General features: G+C 37.8%; 1 protein-coding gene across 1 annotated transcript in view; it reads right to left on the bottom strand.

The window, feature by feature from the left end:
- Positions 2,707 to 16,118, bottom strand: part of LOC109821262 (2-hydroxy-6-oxononadienedioate/2-hydroxy-6-oxononatrienedioate hydrolase-like) — a 96,588-nt gene continuing 83,176 nt past the window's right edge. The window contains exons 13-14 of the mRNA XM_020387444.1: positions 9,371 to 9,418; positions 2,707 to 3,104 (exon numbers count right to left, since the gene is read on the bottom strand). Coding sequence (XP_020243033.1) covers positions 2,937 to 3,104; positions 9,371 to 9,418 — 216 coding nt within the window. The 3' untranslated portion in view covers positions 2,707 to 2,936. The remainder of the gene's footprint in view (positions 3,105 to 9,370; positions 9,419 to 16,118) is intronic.

Raw genomic sequence — 16,118 nt, 5'->3', positions numbered from 1 at the left:
TGGGTGTTGTGCAAAAGTTTCATTCCCAAATCTCCATGTCACCACATCAGGGAATCGGTGGCCTCTTTCCATTTGAGCGAAGGGTGGCACCGCTCTTGACATGGGTATAAAAGATAGAAAAAAAATCAAATCAAAACTGGAGCTTTCGTTAGAATAAAAGAAGTAAAAAGGGAGAACAAGAGAGATCCGTACTAGCGTCCAAATCCAATACAATGTATTTTTCTTTCTTTCTTCTTTTATCTAATTAGTTTCTAATATGATAGTGATGATGAGGAACAATGTTTGATTGTAATAATATATCTAATTAGTTTCTAATATGATAGTGAGGATGATAATCAAGTTTGATTTTAGTAATCGAATACATATTAATATTTTATGGAAAAAAATACTAACCCTAGAATCCGACGAGGTCTTGTCGTCGGCCTCTCCTGGTCGCTGGCGGTTCCCTATTGTCATTCTACCACCAAGGCGAGAGAGCAAGAGAGAGGGAGGAGCGGAAGAGAGGGAGAGAGAGTGGCCTTAGAAAGTCCAATCTGAAGAATAAAAGACAACTTTTAGACTTGATAAATTCCCTATAACCCACTGCCTTATCATAAATTATTAGGAAGTCCAGAAGCTAGTATATGAGAGTTATAAAATTTTGATAAATTGCTAAAGTTAGCAATAAGCTCATCTGTACCCTAGATTTAATTATTATTGATTATATTTGAATTTATTTGGCTCTAGATCATGAATTAATTTACCTATAATATATGTTGTCCTGAATTAATAATTAGTCTTATATCTTATATTATAGGATCTGGTTGATATTCAAGGGAAATAATATTTTGGGGAAGTCGTGTCCACTAGAGGTGGATTCATTTCTCACTAGTATTTTTATAATATGAAATTGCATGAGTGTTATGTTTGATTTATCTTATGATCGATAAATAAATAATATATCATTTTCATGTAAATCAAGATTTGATCTACTTCTGTTGTGGTGTAAACCGTAAATATAATGTTGTTTCATACAAGATATGAAAACCTATTTGATTTTATACGAACTATAAAAAACGAATTTGTCTCTCATGCAATTTCAACTAATTGTGGGCATTGCTTTATCTAAAAGGTTTTTTTGATGAAGTACTTTGAACGTATTTCAACGGTTTAACAGATTCAAAGATTTTTGTGACTTAGTATGTTTTTTGATGAAGTACTTTGAACGTATTTCAACGGTTTAACAGATTCAAAGATTTTTGTGACTTAGTATCTGATAAAAATAAAGAAAAGTGAAAATATTCAACGGTTTAACAGATTCAAAGATTTTTGTGACTTAGTATCTGATAAAAATAAAGAAAAGTGAAAATACGTAAACCGTTTCAACTTGGATAAGAAGTTTACCTTGTCCACTTCATTTGAAAATATCTGTAATTTTGATACGCAAAATATTACTCATTTAACAAGTGATTGTCGATGTTTTCAAACCCTCTAAAAGTCCACTATTGAGTAATTATGCCTGCCATATGATGAATGCACCTTATTCGGCCCCTCTGTATTAGCCTTCTGTATTGGTCCTTCTGAAATTTGTTCTGGCCCATCTGTATTTGGCCAGTAACCTATGGCAGTGATAGGTGCATTCGATTCCCGAGAATTGTCTGTTATGTGATGCGTTTTACGCATTCCCATGCTACTGGGCTATAACGCGTAGCCTTAATGTGACCTATGAGGTGACTTTTACATTCATGAATAACTCATCGAGAATTAAGATTTTGACAATTAACTATGAAATTGAGAAATTAATAATCCTCTGGTTTTGTATAAATTAGTAGTTCTTTTCTTTTTTTGTATAAATTAGTAGTTCTTTTCTTTCTTAATGATTACCTTAATTCAAAAAAGGTTTGATTCTATGAAATGTCTCAGTATATTCCGTTGGACATAAGAAAGAAAATATAATTGTCGTATTCTTTCTTGAAAACGATAATATTATGATATTTGGATCGTATTTTGCTATTTTTGAATTTCTGATGCAAAATTTATAATTCGTTATTATGGGAATTATTCTTATTAGTTATCTAGGAACTCTAGTGCGAAATGTTCTCACTAAGCTCTAGCTCACCCCGTCGTTTTAAAAAAAATTTAGATCCGAAGTAGTTTCATTCTAGCCGAACTTTTGGTTATGACGTTTTGCTGAGAGGCGTTATATAGAAAGACTCCTTTTTGATGTTACATACAGTCAACAATGTGCTTTGTTTTGTAAAATGCTTATAAAGGTGAGCTTGTGGGTTGTAAGTACCGATTATATATGTATATAGTTGCTCTGCGCTTCTATCATCAACAGGTTTATGAATATTTTGAGATTAACTATGTGATATGAAATGTCAGGCTTGACTCGTGCATAGACTTGTCTCGTGAACGAGTCACTGCTATCGCGTACCCCGTATTTTATAAATTTCCGCTACAGTTTCGGGGCGTGACAAGTTGTATAATTGATTAAATATCAATAAACTTCCTACAGTAATATACTCATTTCCGCAACAAAATTTCAAATTTCATCGCCTTTGATGCGGTTCCTTTAACTGCTAATTCTATTCCACCCGAAGGCTAGTTATAAACAAACATTGACGTGTACGCCGCCAAAGAGTAGTATCTGAATCTGCATCTGATGATGATACTACTGCAGCGGCTGAGGCTGTAAACAACTACGAATTATATAGTATATCAGTCTGAGATTTTACCAGATTGAATTGTCATTGGAAAAAAGGAAATAAATCTAACAGAGTTTGTCCAACTTCGTCACTCTGTGATCAGAAACAATATTCACCCTATCCCTCTCACAATGTAAGATGTTAATTTCTTCACATACATAACACTGGCATTTACACAAACCATAAAAGAACTAACAGAACATGTAGCGTCAAAAGTGGTACATTCAGATCACTTATATACGTAATGACTCATGCGACTGCAATATTTTGAGAATACACTGATGTCTTTAAGCCATGATCCCCTTGAAGAAACTCTAACATAATCTCAGCTACCGACCCTGGCTTTTCAACATGAGGAAGATGACCGCATTCTGGTATCTGACGTAAAATTGAATTTGGGAGCTCGATGTCCAATCTCTGCAGAATATGTCAGGATGATATCAAAACACGAGCAGTCTCTAGAGGTCAAGTATCACAGAAGATGATTAAACCAAACACAGAACACAAAAGTTTCAGGACTCTCCATTGTCTACATGTAAATTATAAGGACACTCCACAGGCTTCTTATAAAGGTTAATTTTATGGAAGTTGTAATCATCACTCGTTTCAAAAACATGTTAATTGGAAGCTCTCATTTATCACCATGAGGGTAAGGGATGTAACCATTAACTTGGTTTAAGGACTGGGGAAAACTTGAATCAAATGGGATCAGTTGCTTCAGTTTAGACATCACCAGACTAAGCTCGCATCCCAACAAGAAGAGGACTCTAAGGGCTGCAAGCTTAACAGCATAGCATATCTTGGCAAATAGGATAGTAAAAGTCAAGCCTGTGAATTTTTTCATGCTTGCCACTTAGAGCATACTGATGTGATTTTCTTATTGTAGGATTTTGTGATTTTTTTTTCTTGGGTGGGTCTTGGCAGTCAAAGAACTAGCCATCTAAGCCCATCATTTAGAGAGCACATTCTTGTGGGATGGAGTGCAAGTAAGCAGTCTATTTTAGAAACCATTCAACCCAATGAAATGATGATGTGCGAATAGAAAGAAATCTGTCCTACATAATGCTAAATTTGTGAGCTGGAGAGACATTTGAGTTGTGAATTGTACCCTCATTTGCTCTCAGTAATCAAGGTTTGACAGCGAATGGATAGAGCACGTGAATCTAGCTAACGATAAAGATCCTGGAATAACATCGAATTGGCAACATTTTAAACTCTGCAATTTTGGTTCGATGATACTTATCTAAGTCTTAACATTAGCATCAGAGCCATAAGGTTAAGTTTCATGCTCAATTGTTTCTTTAACATCGTTCATATGCCTTTGTGTTGAATATATGCACATTAAGTGGAAAAAAGAAAGCTTACTGATGTTTAATAGCAAATTTTAATATACTTCTTCTGATCTCATATTGGCATGAATGATAGATTATATGTATGGATCATCTCTGAAATTTTTCAATTAAAACCGTCATGTAGTTTAAGAGAGATTTATTTTTAAAGTTCTATATGTTTTGAATAAGCAAAAATTTGCAGTAAAATTTCGATCTGCACTTTGAGTGATGACACTGAATTTTATTCATATCATAGAACTATGTCAAAGCTCTCTGTAGACATATTATTTGCATGTTTTTTATGAGAAGTCGAAAAGTTATAATAGCTTACAGTTTGCATAACACATGGGTTTTTCATGTTGCAAGGTAGAAGCTTTTTTCGCAAAACAACCCCTCTTCGTTTATTTATTTTCTATGAACTGATGTTTTTCTGCAAAAGTCCTTACTTTCCCAAAAAAATTGTGAACAATTTATGATCTTTGCAAAATTACATTTTCATCCAAAAGTTTTTTGAAATCTGTAAACAGCTGTTAAACTACAGAGTCCATGTGAATTAAGTACATAAGACTTTTAGAACTTACATTAGAACTTACAAGTAAACAGTCGCGCACGCGCACTTACATATATATTTGCATGAGAAGTCTTAGGCTAGTTATTGGTAGCATATTCTAAAAAAATCACGCTTAATTTCAAGATTTTTCGGACAATTGAATTATTAAATAATGGTCAAATTCTATTAATGGGAGATGATTGGATGTATTACATTTCTTTCGATTCCACGACTTTGTTATTATTTATGTGCCATTATTATGTTTCTAATTGACTATGGTTGCTACAAAGGGTATCATTGCTGACCTCAATAATGGGCCGAAAGTGACTAAGAAGAACTACGATGTTCGGCATCCCAAGGGTCACAATCTCCTCGAGGAGCAAGATATGCCGGAAACCATAATATAATTAGTGATTGAGCCCAAGGAGGGCAATACTACACAACATGGGTGTGATCAAGAAGCGTTTCAAACTTGGAAGAGGAAGGGTTGTGTTGCTTGCATCTTATTGCTGAGCAACATGAGAGATAATATCACGCAGTGTTGTGAGAAGTATTGTTCAACTATGGTAGTTTGGGATGCTGTTATGCTCCATGGTGGTGGGACTTCCTCTACCAGATTACCAACTCACTCTCAAGTTTGATAATTATAGGAAGCGCTATGATTATTCGATGAGGTAGCATGTTACTATTATGTCAAACATGATTAGTGAGTTGACAACAGGGCATAACCTTTCTAATGAACAATAGGTTCAAGATGTCATATGTTCTCCACCTAGCTCATGGGAGCACATGCGGGTTAACCTCACCTATAATGACAATAATAAGACCTTCGACGATGTTGCTTGCCATGTGGAATTCGAGGGGTAGACCTAGAAACCCGATAGGCATACATGGCAAAGATATGTTGGACCAAAGTCTTAGAAAGCTAGATATGCCAAGCGCAAGACAAAGATGGCATGTCACAACTGCAATAAGTTAGGTCACATCACTCTTGAATGCACTAAGACAAAGATATGTGATACAACGTCCGATTCTCCTGTATTTGCTAGTAGTTGTTTAATGATAGCTGAAATTGTTCCTATTTGGACTGTAGACTTAGTAGCAACCGACCACATAATGAGAGATTTGACAGCATACATGGAGTTTTGTCGAATTTCTGTTGAGAGTAGACGTATTTACATGCAAAACAACTCCAGCGCAGAGGTCCTTAGGATCGGCACGTGCAAATTAGATTTGCAAGGTAAACGCAAGTTGTATATTCGCAATGTGTATGCGCCCAAGGTCTGGTGAAGTCTTGTCTCGGTCCTATTTATTCTAGGTTTAGACTTTAAATATATGATTGAAAATGGTTGTGTTATGTTGTATTTGGAAAATACTCATTATGGTTGTAGATATTTGTAGATGATTTTATGGCATTGAACACTATATTTGTTTGTAACAATGCCAGTAGTTGTTTTTTCTTATATTGTCTATCTAGTAATATCTATGATGATTTTAAATGACATGCTCGTTAGGGTACATAGAGCAAGAAAGAATGAAAAGATTAGCTCGAGAGGGTTTTCTAGGCCCACTCGCTAAAGCTGACTAGCCTACTTGTGAGCATTATTTTGCTAGAAAAACATTTGGCTAGAAAAACATTGGCAAAGCTGTGAGAGCCACAACACCCCTGAAACTTATTCATTCTGACATCTATGGCCCAATGAATGTGAGGGAAAGACATGGTGACTCATACTTCATCACATTTATAGATGATTTTACTCGATATGATCATGTCTATTTAATCTCGCATAAGTCGGAAGCATTAGATTGCTTCATATGCTAATACTAGATTGGTTATGAATCAATTAGACGAAAGAGTTTAAGCTCTTAGAACTGACTGTGATCTTGAACATCTATCCGAGCAATTCATGAGACTATGTGATGAAAAAGGGACAGCAAGATAGCTAACTGTTCATAGAACTCTGTAACAAGATACTGTTGCAAAACCCTTTTTGACATGGTTAGATCGATGATAGTACAAGCTATTTTGTTTATCTCCTATTGAAGAAATGCATTATTGACTACAACCTACATCTTACATCTGTAATAATGTGCTCTTTAGGTCTGTACCTTCCACTCCACATGAGTTATGGACTGACAAAAACTTGATCTAGGTAATTTGTGGCGACAGGGATCAGCAACTTTTAATCACCAAACTTTTCATATGCTTGGACAGTTAGGTCCCAAAGGAAACAAATGTACCTTCATTAGATATCATGAACATTCCAATAGGTATGCTTTTGTTGGTAAAAGAAACTAATGGAAGTGTGACAAAGATTGAGTCACGAAATGCCACATTCCTGTAGGAGGTTTGTCCTACCGGAGGCGAGGCAACTAAGGATTTCCAGTTTTGAGTTTTGTAAATCGAACGATCTAGATTTATCACATGACAAATCAATTGAGAAAATATATGAAATTCCTCGTCCTCACGTGACTGGAGCAACACATCTGGTAGCCCGACTCTAATGAAACCAGATAGAACCTCAACCATGTAAAAGTGCTCACGGCAGGATCTCTCATCATCATTTTGAGATTAAGGGGGAGGTCTTCATGATAGCTCCAACAAATGACAAAAAGCCTAAAACTGTTTAAAAAGCTCTTGCAAGTCCTACTGCTAGAGAATGGACTAAAGCAATGCAGGAGAAAATGGAGTCTATGAAGAAACATTATGTTAGGGACTTGGTCAACCTTTTGCCTGGGCATCAGACAATTGAGAACAATGGGGTTCTCGAAATCAAACACAAGGCAGACGGGTCTATTGATAGCTATAAGATACATCTTGTGGCTTGTTAGAAGAGAGTATGAGTATTAGTTTAGCATTAGTTTAGTCTCACATTGTCTGTGAAACTAATTTATAACTAATCTATCTCTATAAATAATAAAGTATAGAGTGAGGAAAAACTCTTCAAAGAAACTCTTTGCTCTTCAAATCTTAACATGGTATCAGAGCCTATCTCTAACCCTAACCCTAATACTAATCCAAATTCCTAAGCCTAACATTAACGCCTAGCAACAGCCTCTCTCCAAAACCCTAGCCGCCAAAACCCTAGCCGCTTTCTCCAAAACTCTAACCACCTCTCTCCAAAACCCTAGCCGTCAAAACCCCTGCAGCCGCCTTATCATCCTCGTCTTTCTCGTCCTCGCCAATCGTCATCGCCCTCATCTTTCTCAGACAACTCCTCGTCCTCATGCCACGCGATCCAGCCCGCTCCTCTGGCCCTCGAGCTTCTCTCACCCGACGCGACAACTCCCACCCGACGCCGCTCGCCGTTGATGACCGCCGCCACCATGAGGCCTTCACTCTCCGCCACCATGCTCGCCGCGCGCCGCTCTCTTTTTGTTTTTGGATCTGAATCGGATCTGCGAGTTGTCCTGTAAAAAAAATACTTTCGAGTTCCATCTTAACCTTCGGGTTATTGATCTTTAACATTCGCGTTTCATGTTAACATTTTCTTGCACTTTAACCTTCGGGTTCAAAATTAAACATTTGGGTTCTTGGACTTGTTCAGCCTACTAGATAATTCAAGACTTATTTTTTTGAACTTGGACATACTTTGATTGTTCCATTTTGGAGTACAACTTGTGGAGGGTATTGTCTTGAACTCTACTCGTATGTTTCATGATGGACGGATCTAAGGAACTCAAGAATTCTGAGTTAACAATCCAAATGAAAGTTTCGGAGATATTTTCTAGTAGAATCACTAACCGAAAATCTTGATGGAATTAACTATTTCCAGTGGAAGCGTGTTATTGAAATCTACGTGACAGGCCGAGGCAAAACTGGTCATTTATTGACAGGCCCTCCTACTCCGACACCGGAATCTTGGACCAGTGTTCTAAAAAACGGCCTGGGCGGCCGCCTAGGCGCCCGCCTAGGCGCCCGCCTAGGCGGAGGCGTGCAGTCTTCAATCCCGTCGAGCTCGTCTTCAATCCCGTCGAGCTCGTCTTCAACCGGGATCTGGTCTTCGATCTCGTCGAGCTCGTCTTCGATCTTGCCTGGGAGCTCGTCTTCGAGTTCGAGCTCAACTTTCGAGCTCGTATTCGAGTTCATCTTCGAGTTTGTCTTCAAGTTCGTCTTCGAATTGGTCTTCACTCTTCAAGTTCGTCTTCGAAACTGCCTGGGAGCTTCGTCTTCGACTGGGAGCTTCGTCTACGAGTTCGTCTTCAACTGGGAGCTTCTTATTCAAGTTCGTCTTCATCTCCTCTGTAAGTAAAGGACTAAAGACGCTTAGCACAGATAACTTTGGATATTTTGGATTTCCCCCTTTTTTTTATTTGCACAGATAACTTTGGATTTGTATTACACAACTTCATGTTTAAACCTCGTAAACATGTACAGATTATGCAAGATTATGCAACATTAACGATGTTTTCACACATTAATCCACTTTTATTAAATGTTAACTTAATATATTTATATTATATTAAGTTTAATTGTTTAAGTTTAAACTGTAAATCTCAGAATTTTGAAAGAGAAAGTGTAAATATGTAATCATGGGGCTGTTTAATTGTTTAAGTTTAATTTTAAGTTCATTTTAAGTTTATAAGTAATTCTTGTTGTTCAAGGTTGTTCAAAGTTTAATTGTTCAAAGATTACATTTGTCCAAAGATTACAACTGCATTTGTTCAAAGATTACAACTGCATTTGTTCAAAGATTACAACTGCATTTGTTCAAAGATTACAACTGCATTTGTTCAAAGATTACAACTGCATTTGTTCAAAGATTACAAGTTTACAACTGTACATGGATCACCGCATTCACCTTGTAGTGATAGTTGCAGCAATAACGAATGAAGTTGCTGTTTTTGACCTACAAAATAGAACAATAATAAGTTTGGATAGCATATGTGTTGGTATTTTTGTATTTATGCAATGTTGATTGAGTATATATATATATATCTCTTCAAGTATCACAATTAAAAAAAGAAAAGAAAAAAACCGCCCAGAAACCGCTTAGGCGCCCGCCTAAGCGTCTAAGCGCTGGGCGCCAAGTCCGGCGCCTAAGAGCGCCTAGCGTTTAATGTAACATTGTCTTGGACATTGGACTATAGTGTCCTCTTGCATCAACTTCTTAATACTATGGAGCCTAAAATTCAGGATTTAGTTCTTCATTGTATGACAGTGAAGGAACTTTGGTGTTTTTGCAACATCTCTATAGGGGTAGCAGCAATATTAATCGGGCATATGAAGTAATTCAAGAGCTGTTTCGTAAGAAACAGGATGGTAAACCCATGGATGATCATTATGGTGAGTTCAATCGTCTGGCTGAGGAAATTCGTCAAATTTTTCCTATTACTGGGGATGTAAAACAAATGTAGAACCAATGGAATAAACTTATGATACTCTTGGACATCCTAGATTCCATTTACTCCTCTACTCGATCACAAATCATGGGGAGCTCCGCCATTAGTTCTCTGGCTGAGACTTGTCACTTTCTGAAAAACGTTGTCCCTACACAATCACTCACATCCACTGCGGATCGCTCTGCGCTTGCCACTCAGAGTTGGCAGTCTTATGGATGAGGAAGTCATACTGGTGATCCTAGAGAGGTAGAAGAAACTTTGAAGGGAGAGGAGGTTATCACACTGGTCGTTATGGAGGCCGAGGTGATCAACGAGGTGACCATGGAGGTTCATCTCAAGGCAGACATGCTCATGGCGATGATTAAGTGAAGACTTGTAACTACAGCCACCAGCCAGGACATCACAAATATAATTGTCCTGAATTAGAAAAGAAGGTCAAAGGTGTTTACATGACTGCTCAAGACAACATCATTTCATCTGATAGTGAAATTCAACCACAATCACTCTTCCATGATGCAGAGCTGCAGCATCAATTTTAGTAATTTTAATTATTTTAGCAGTACCTAAGTTCACAAACATCGTCTTCCTCTTTATCCACTACTCTCAAAAGTACAGGTACCCATTTATCTTTATTTGCATCGTCTTCATCTCATACTTGGATTATAGATACATGTGTCACTAATCATATAATTGGGAACGAAGATATCATGTCCTCTTTCTCTCCTACATCTAATTCAATTATATTAGTTGATGGTTCACACACACTTGTTCAAGGTGTCGGCAACACCAATCCTACCCCGAGTCTTCCCCTTTCCTCTGTATTCTATCTTTCTAGTTTTCCCTATAACCTTTTATTTATTAGTAAGATTACTAAATTACTAAACTGTACTATGACATTCTTTCTCACACATTGTGTCTTTCAGGACCTGGTCACGAGAAAAACGATTGGGACAGAACATGAGCAGAACGACCATTATAAACTGGACTTGGACGCTAAACATTTAGCTTGTATCGCAAACTCATCAGCTCTACAATACTACTGTCAGCTAGGGCATCTCTCTCTCTGTTCTCAAGCTTCTAAATGCTCAGTTCAAATCTCTTTCCTCATAAGAATGTGAGTCGTGTCAACTTGGCAAACACAATCGTGTGTCTTATCCTAATCGAGTCAATAAGAGGGCTGCTAAGCCATTTGATCTTGTTCATTCTGATATCTGGGGGCCACGCCCAATAACTTCTAAATTAGGATTCCGATACTTTGTCAGTTTGTGGATGATCATTTTTGTGTTACTTGGACTTATCTTCTCAAGTGAAAGTCTGAAGTCCTTTCTACTTTTAAACTTTATTATTCTGAAATAGTCAATCAATTCAAGACTTCGATAAAAATTTTCCGATCTGATCATGCAAAGGAAAATTTGGATGACAACTTCACTAGTTTCCTTGAACAACATGGAATCCTTATCAGTCTTCTTGTGTTTACACTCCTCAGCAAAATGGAGTTGTTGAACAAAAGAATAGACATCTCCTTGATGTTGCACGGACATTGCTATTCCATCGCCACGCTCCTAAAGAATTTTGGGAGGAAGCTATCTTAACAGCATGTGACTTGATTAATCAAATGCCCTCTTCTGTTCTGCAAGATAAAATTCCTTTCGAAGTTCTATACCCTAACGATGATCTCTTTCCGCTTCCTCCATAGATTTTTGGCTCTATGTGCTTTGTTCATAATCACAGTCCAAATAAACAAAAGTTTGACTCCCGGTCTATTAAAGGCATTTTTATTGGCTACTCCTAAAAGCATAAAGGTTACAAGTGTTTCTGTCCATCACTCAATCGTCTTGTGTTATCTGTTGATGTAACATTCTTTGAAGATAAACCCGATCATTCTAGTTCTCTATCTCCATTATCATCGGATGAGTATGACTATTTAATCTTGCAAGAGTCGTTGGTTAACGGTGGTGGTTCATCCGCTGACAATACTATTTACGCTACTGGCAAAGACTCAGCTAGATTTAACGACCTAATTCAAGTTTATCATCGTCATTCTGCTCCTGCTCCTGCTCCTGTGCCAACGTCGGCCTCAACACCACGTCCTCCGCCCAAAGAGCCTAAATCAGTAAGTGCAAATTTACCCCCTTCTGTGGAAGACCTTCCTACTGCACTTCGAAAAGGGACACGAACTTGTACTCAATATCATATTTCTAACTTTGTCTCCTATGATCGCCTATCCTCTACTTTTCGATCTTTTGTTACTTCCCTCGACTCATATTTAGTTCCCAAGAATGTGTTAAAAACTCTATCTATTCTAGGTTGGAACCAAGCGATGTAGGACGAAATGAAGGCCTTGCAGCAGAATGAGACTTGGGATTTGGTCTCACTTCCACCAGGAAAGCAGCTCGTCGGCGGCAAGTGGGTGCACACTGTCAAGTTGAATCCTGATGGAATTTTGACACGCCTAAAAGCCCAACTGATTGCTAAAGGCTGTTCACAGGAGTATGGCTTGAATTACGTAGATACTCTCTCCGATGGTAAAAATAACATCTGTTCAGATTTTTGTTTCGTTAGCAGCGACAAACCACTGGCCACTTCATCAGTTAGACATCAAGAATGCATTCATTAATGGTATTCTAGATGAGGAGGTTTACATGGAGCAACCACCAGGTTTTGTTGCTCAGGGAGAGAATGTGAAGGTGTGCAGACTGAAGAAATCACTCTATGGTCTAAAGCAGTCTCCGAGAGCCTGATTTGGACGTTTTGCATCGGTTATTCGAGAATTTGGATTTTGTCGTGCACAAAAAGATCACTCTGTCTTCTGGCGATTTCAGAATGGAAAATGAATTATGCTAGTTGTCTATGTGGATGATATTATAATTACAGGGGATGATGCTTCTGGTATTGACAGCCTAAAGAAGTATTTACACACATTTCCTAACCAAAGATCTTGGCTTCCTAAAATACTTCCTAGGTATTAAAGTTGCAAAGTCAACGAAGGGTATTCTTCTATCACAAAGGAAGTATACCTTCGACATGCTCTCAGAAGCCGGGATGTTAGGATGCAGAAGTAGTTATTCTCCAATTGATGTAAACTCAAAACTACTATCAGACCAGGGGGAGCATCTTAAGGATGTTGGGTAGTATAGGAGATTGGTGGGGAAACTGAATTATCTGACGACCAGATCTGACATCACATTCGCAGTCAGTGTTGTGAGTCAGTTCTTATCCACACCAAGAACTACTCACTTGGATGCAATAATGAGAATTTTGAGATACTTAAAAAAGACTCCAATATGAGAAATTCTCTATTCAGATCAAAGACACCAGAGTTGCAGGCTTCTCTGATGCAGATTGGGTTGGATGTCCTTTTGATAGGAGATCGACAACTGGATATTGTGTCTTTCTCGGAGGAAATCTGGTGTCATGGAAGAGTAAGAAGCAAAGTGTTGTCTCGATCCAGTGCAGAATTAAAATACAGAGCTATGACAAATGTGACACTAGAGATGGTTTGGATCAAAGACCTATTGACAGAGATTGGTCTCCCTCCAGAATGTCCCATGAGTCTATATGGCGATAATAAAGAAGCAATTCACATTGCCGAGAATCCCGTGTTTCACATTGAAGTCGACTGTCATGTAATCCGCAAGAAGCTCGAGGATTAAATCATCACGGCAAAACATGTATTGACAGTACATCAGTTGGCAGACATTCTTACAAAACCACTTGGTTGAACACGGGTTGACTTTATTTGTGACAAGCTGGACATGCATGATATATATGCTCCAATTTGATGGTGAGTGTTAGAAGAGAGTATGAGTATTAGTTTAGCATTAGTTTAGTCCAACATTGCATGTGAGACTAATTTGTAACTAATCCATCTCTATAAATAATAAAATATAGAGTGAGGAAAAACTCTCCTAACAAACTCTTTTCTCTCCAAATCTTAACATGACTAAACCAAAGACTATACTCAAAAGAAAGAATCGATTATCAAGAAACCTTCTCACTGGAAAGAATCGATTATCAGGAAATGGTATAGCCTATAAATAACTAAGTGTTAATCTTCATTCAAAGACCAACATATGTCCCGCTCTACTCCTAACGAGATGTATTTAGTGACGGACAACTCGAGCTACTCCGTAGACCGATGACTTGCGTAGCCGACTAAAAAAGTTGTGTTTGTCAGCCTACCCACCAGATCGACACTATAGGCACCCACACTCGGTCTGCCATTCCAGCCCAGTGCTATCGAGGCGCAAGGTGCAATGCGAGGCGCAAAGGTCCCTTACCCGTACCAAGCGCAAGGCGCACAACGATGCGCGCGCCTCACTGAGGTGCACAACTCAAACTAATATTTTCCAACATAAGACAAAGAAATATAAAAGCAACATGTTTATAAATTCTCACATAAAAAAACTAAAAAATATAATTTCACTTACTAAATCACAAAAGAGTTTTAATTGGCTAAATACCCATATTGGTATTTTAGTTCAACCTCATTTGCCAAGAAGGTATTTTAAATAAAAAAATCGGCGTTAAGGCATTTTAATTGATTAAAATTACCAATTAGGTCCTTTTTCTCGTCGGCGACCACTTTTCCGGCGAGAACTCGTCACGTGCGTGACACGTGATGACTTAATCTGTATAAATACCCATATTAGTATTTTAATTCAACTCAATTTGTCAAGAAGGTGTTTTAAATAAAAAATCGGCGTTAAGACATTTTAATTGATTAAAATTACCAATTAGGTCTTTTTGCTTGTCGGCGACCACTTTTCCGGCAAGAACTGGTCACGTGCATTTTAATTCAACCGGTTTTCTGACGTGGTAGTGGCAGGAAGAATAAGAGTCGATGCATTTTAAAATCCCCCATTTCTAAAATTGGTAAAAAAATTAGCGAAAAATTCGTGGAGAAATTACCGTATAAATAGAACATCTTTCTCTTGCATCGATCCATGGCCGCGCGGGCGGCAATCTAGTCTGCAGTGATCTTCGTCTTCTCACTCTCTTCTCTCCGAATTCCCATGGCGTTTTCTTCTAGAAGTTCCTGGAATCGGGGGTTTTGGCTAATTCTGTTAGCGGTAAAGGTAAGATAATTGAGTTGGAACTGAGATCTGGAGTGAATGCGTGGAAGTTTGATCTTTGTTTTGAAATTTTTAGGGTTCAGGTTGGTTTGTTTTGGACTTAAATTATGATTAAGCCACATCATCAGCTAAAACCGAGCCACATCAGCAAACCGAGCCACATCATCAGCTAAAACACAGATTAAGTCATCACATGCCACACACGTGACGAGTTCTCACCGGAAAAGTGGTCGCCGACGAGAAAAAAGACCTAATTGGTAATTTTAATCAATTAAAATGCTTTAATGCCGATTTTTTATTTAAAATACCTTCTTGGCAAATAGGGTTAAATTAAAATACCAATATGGATATTTATACAGATTAAGTCATCACGTGCCACGCACGTGACGAGTTCTCGCCGGAAAAGTGATCGCCGACGAGAAAAAAGGACCTAATTGGTAATTTTAATCAATTAAAATACCTTAACGCCGATTTTTTTATTTAAAATACCCTCTTGACAAATGGGGTTGAATTATAATACCAATATGGGTATTTAGCCAGTTTTAATTAGCATGCATAACATAAAAAAGTTCATAAGTTTCTACAAATCACAGTGCAAGATAATATCCAACATGAGCAAAAGTCTATGAAACAAAATACGCAAGTAGCAAAATAACAGAGTGTCTAATCATCCTCATCATCATCCAACTAAAGTGGAATTTCCTCATCCTCAGTTTCCTCCTCTTCTTCATTGAACAATTAAGTGATTAACAATTAAGTGGAGGTTTTACATAAACAAAAGTTCCCAAAAAGAGTCTTATGAAAAAAAATAGTCTATTACATGATGTAAATTTGTAATCATATAAATTATTTTTAAAAAGAAAAAAAGAAGAAAACAAGAAAAGAGAAATTTTAAAAAAAAAACTAACCTGACTATGCGGCGGCGGCGACCGACAGGTTAAGGTCGGGGAGTGAGGACAATGAGAGTTTGAGCGTTGAGGAGCAACCACTGTGATGTGAGAGAGAAGCTTGAAACCCTAAGAAGAAAAGGGTTTAATGGGAATATGCGGGTACCAGACCCGAAACCCGTTTAATTCAAAACAACCCAACTCACTGCGCACCATCAACTATGGCGCAATGAGTCGGTGTGTCC

This window comes from Asparagus officinalis, chromosome 8 (assembly GCF_001876935.1).
Source record: "Asparagus officinalis chromosome 8, Aspof.V1, whole genome shotgun sequence".
Taxonomy (NCBI): domain Eukaryota; kingdom Viridiplantae; phylum Streptophyta; class Magnoliopsida; order Asparagales; family Asparagaceae; genus Asparagus; species Asparagus officinalis.
This window is presented reverse-complemented; position numbering and strand designations above follow the sequence as displayed.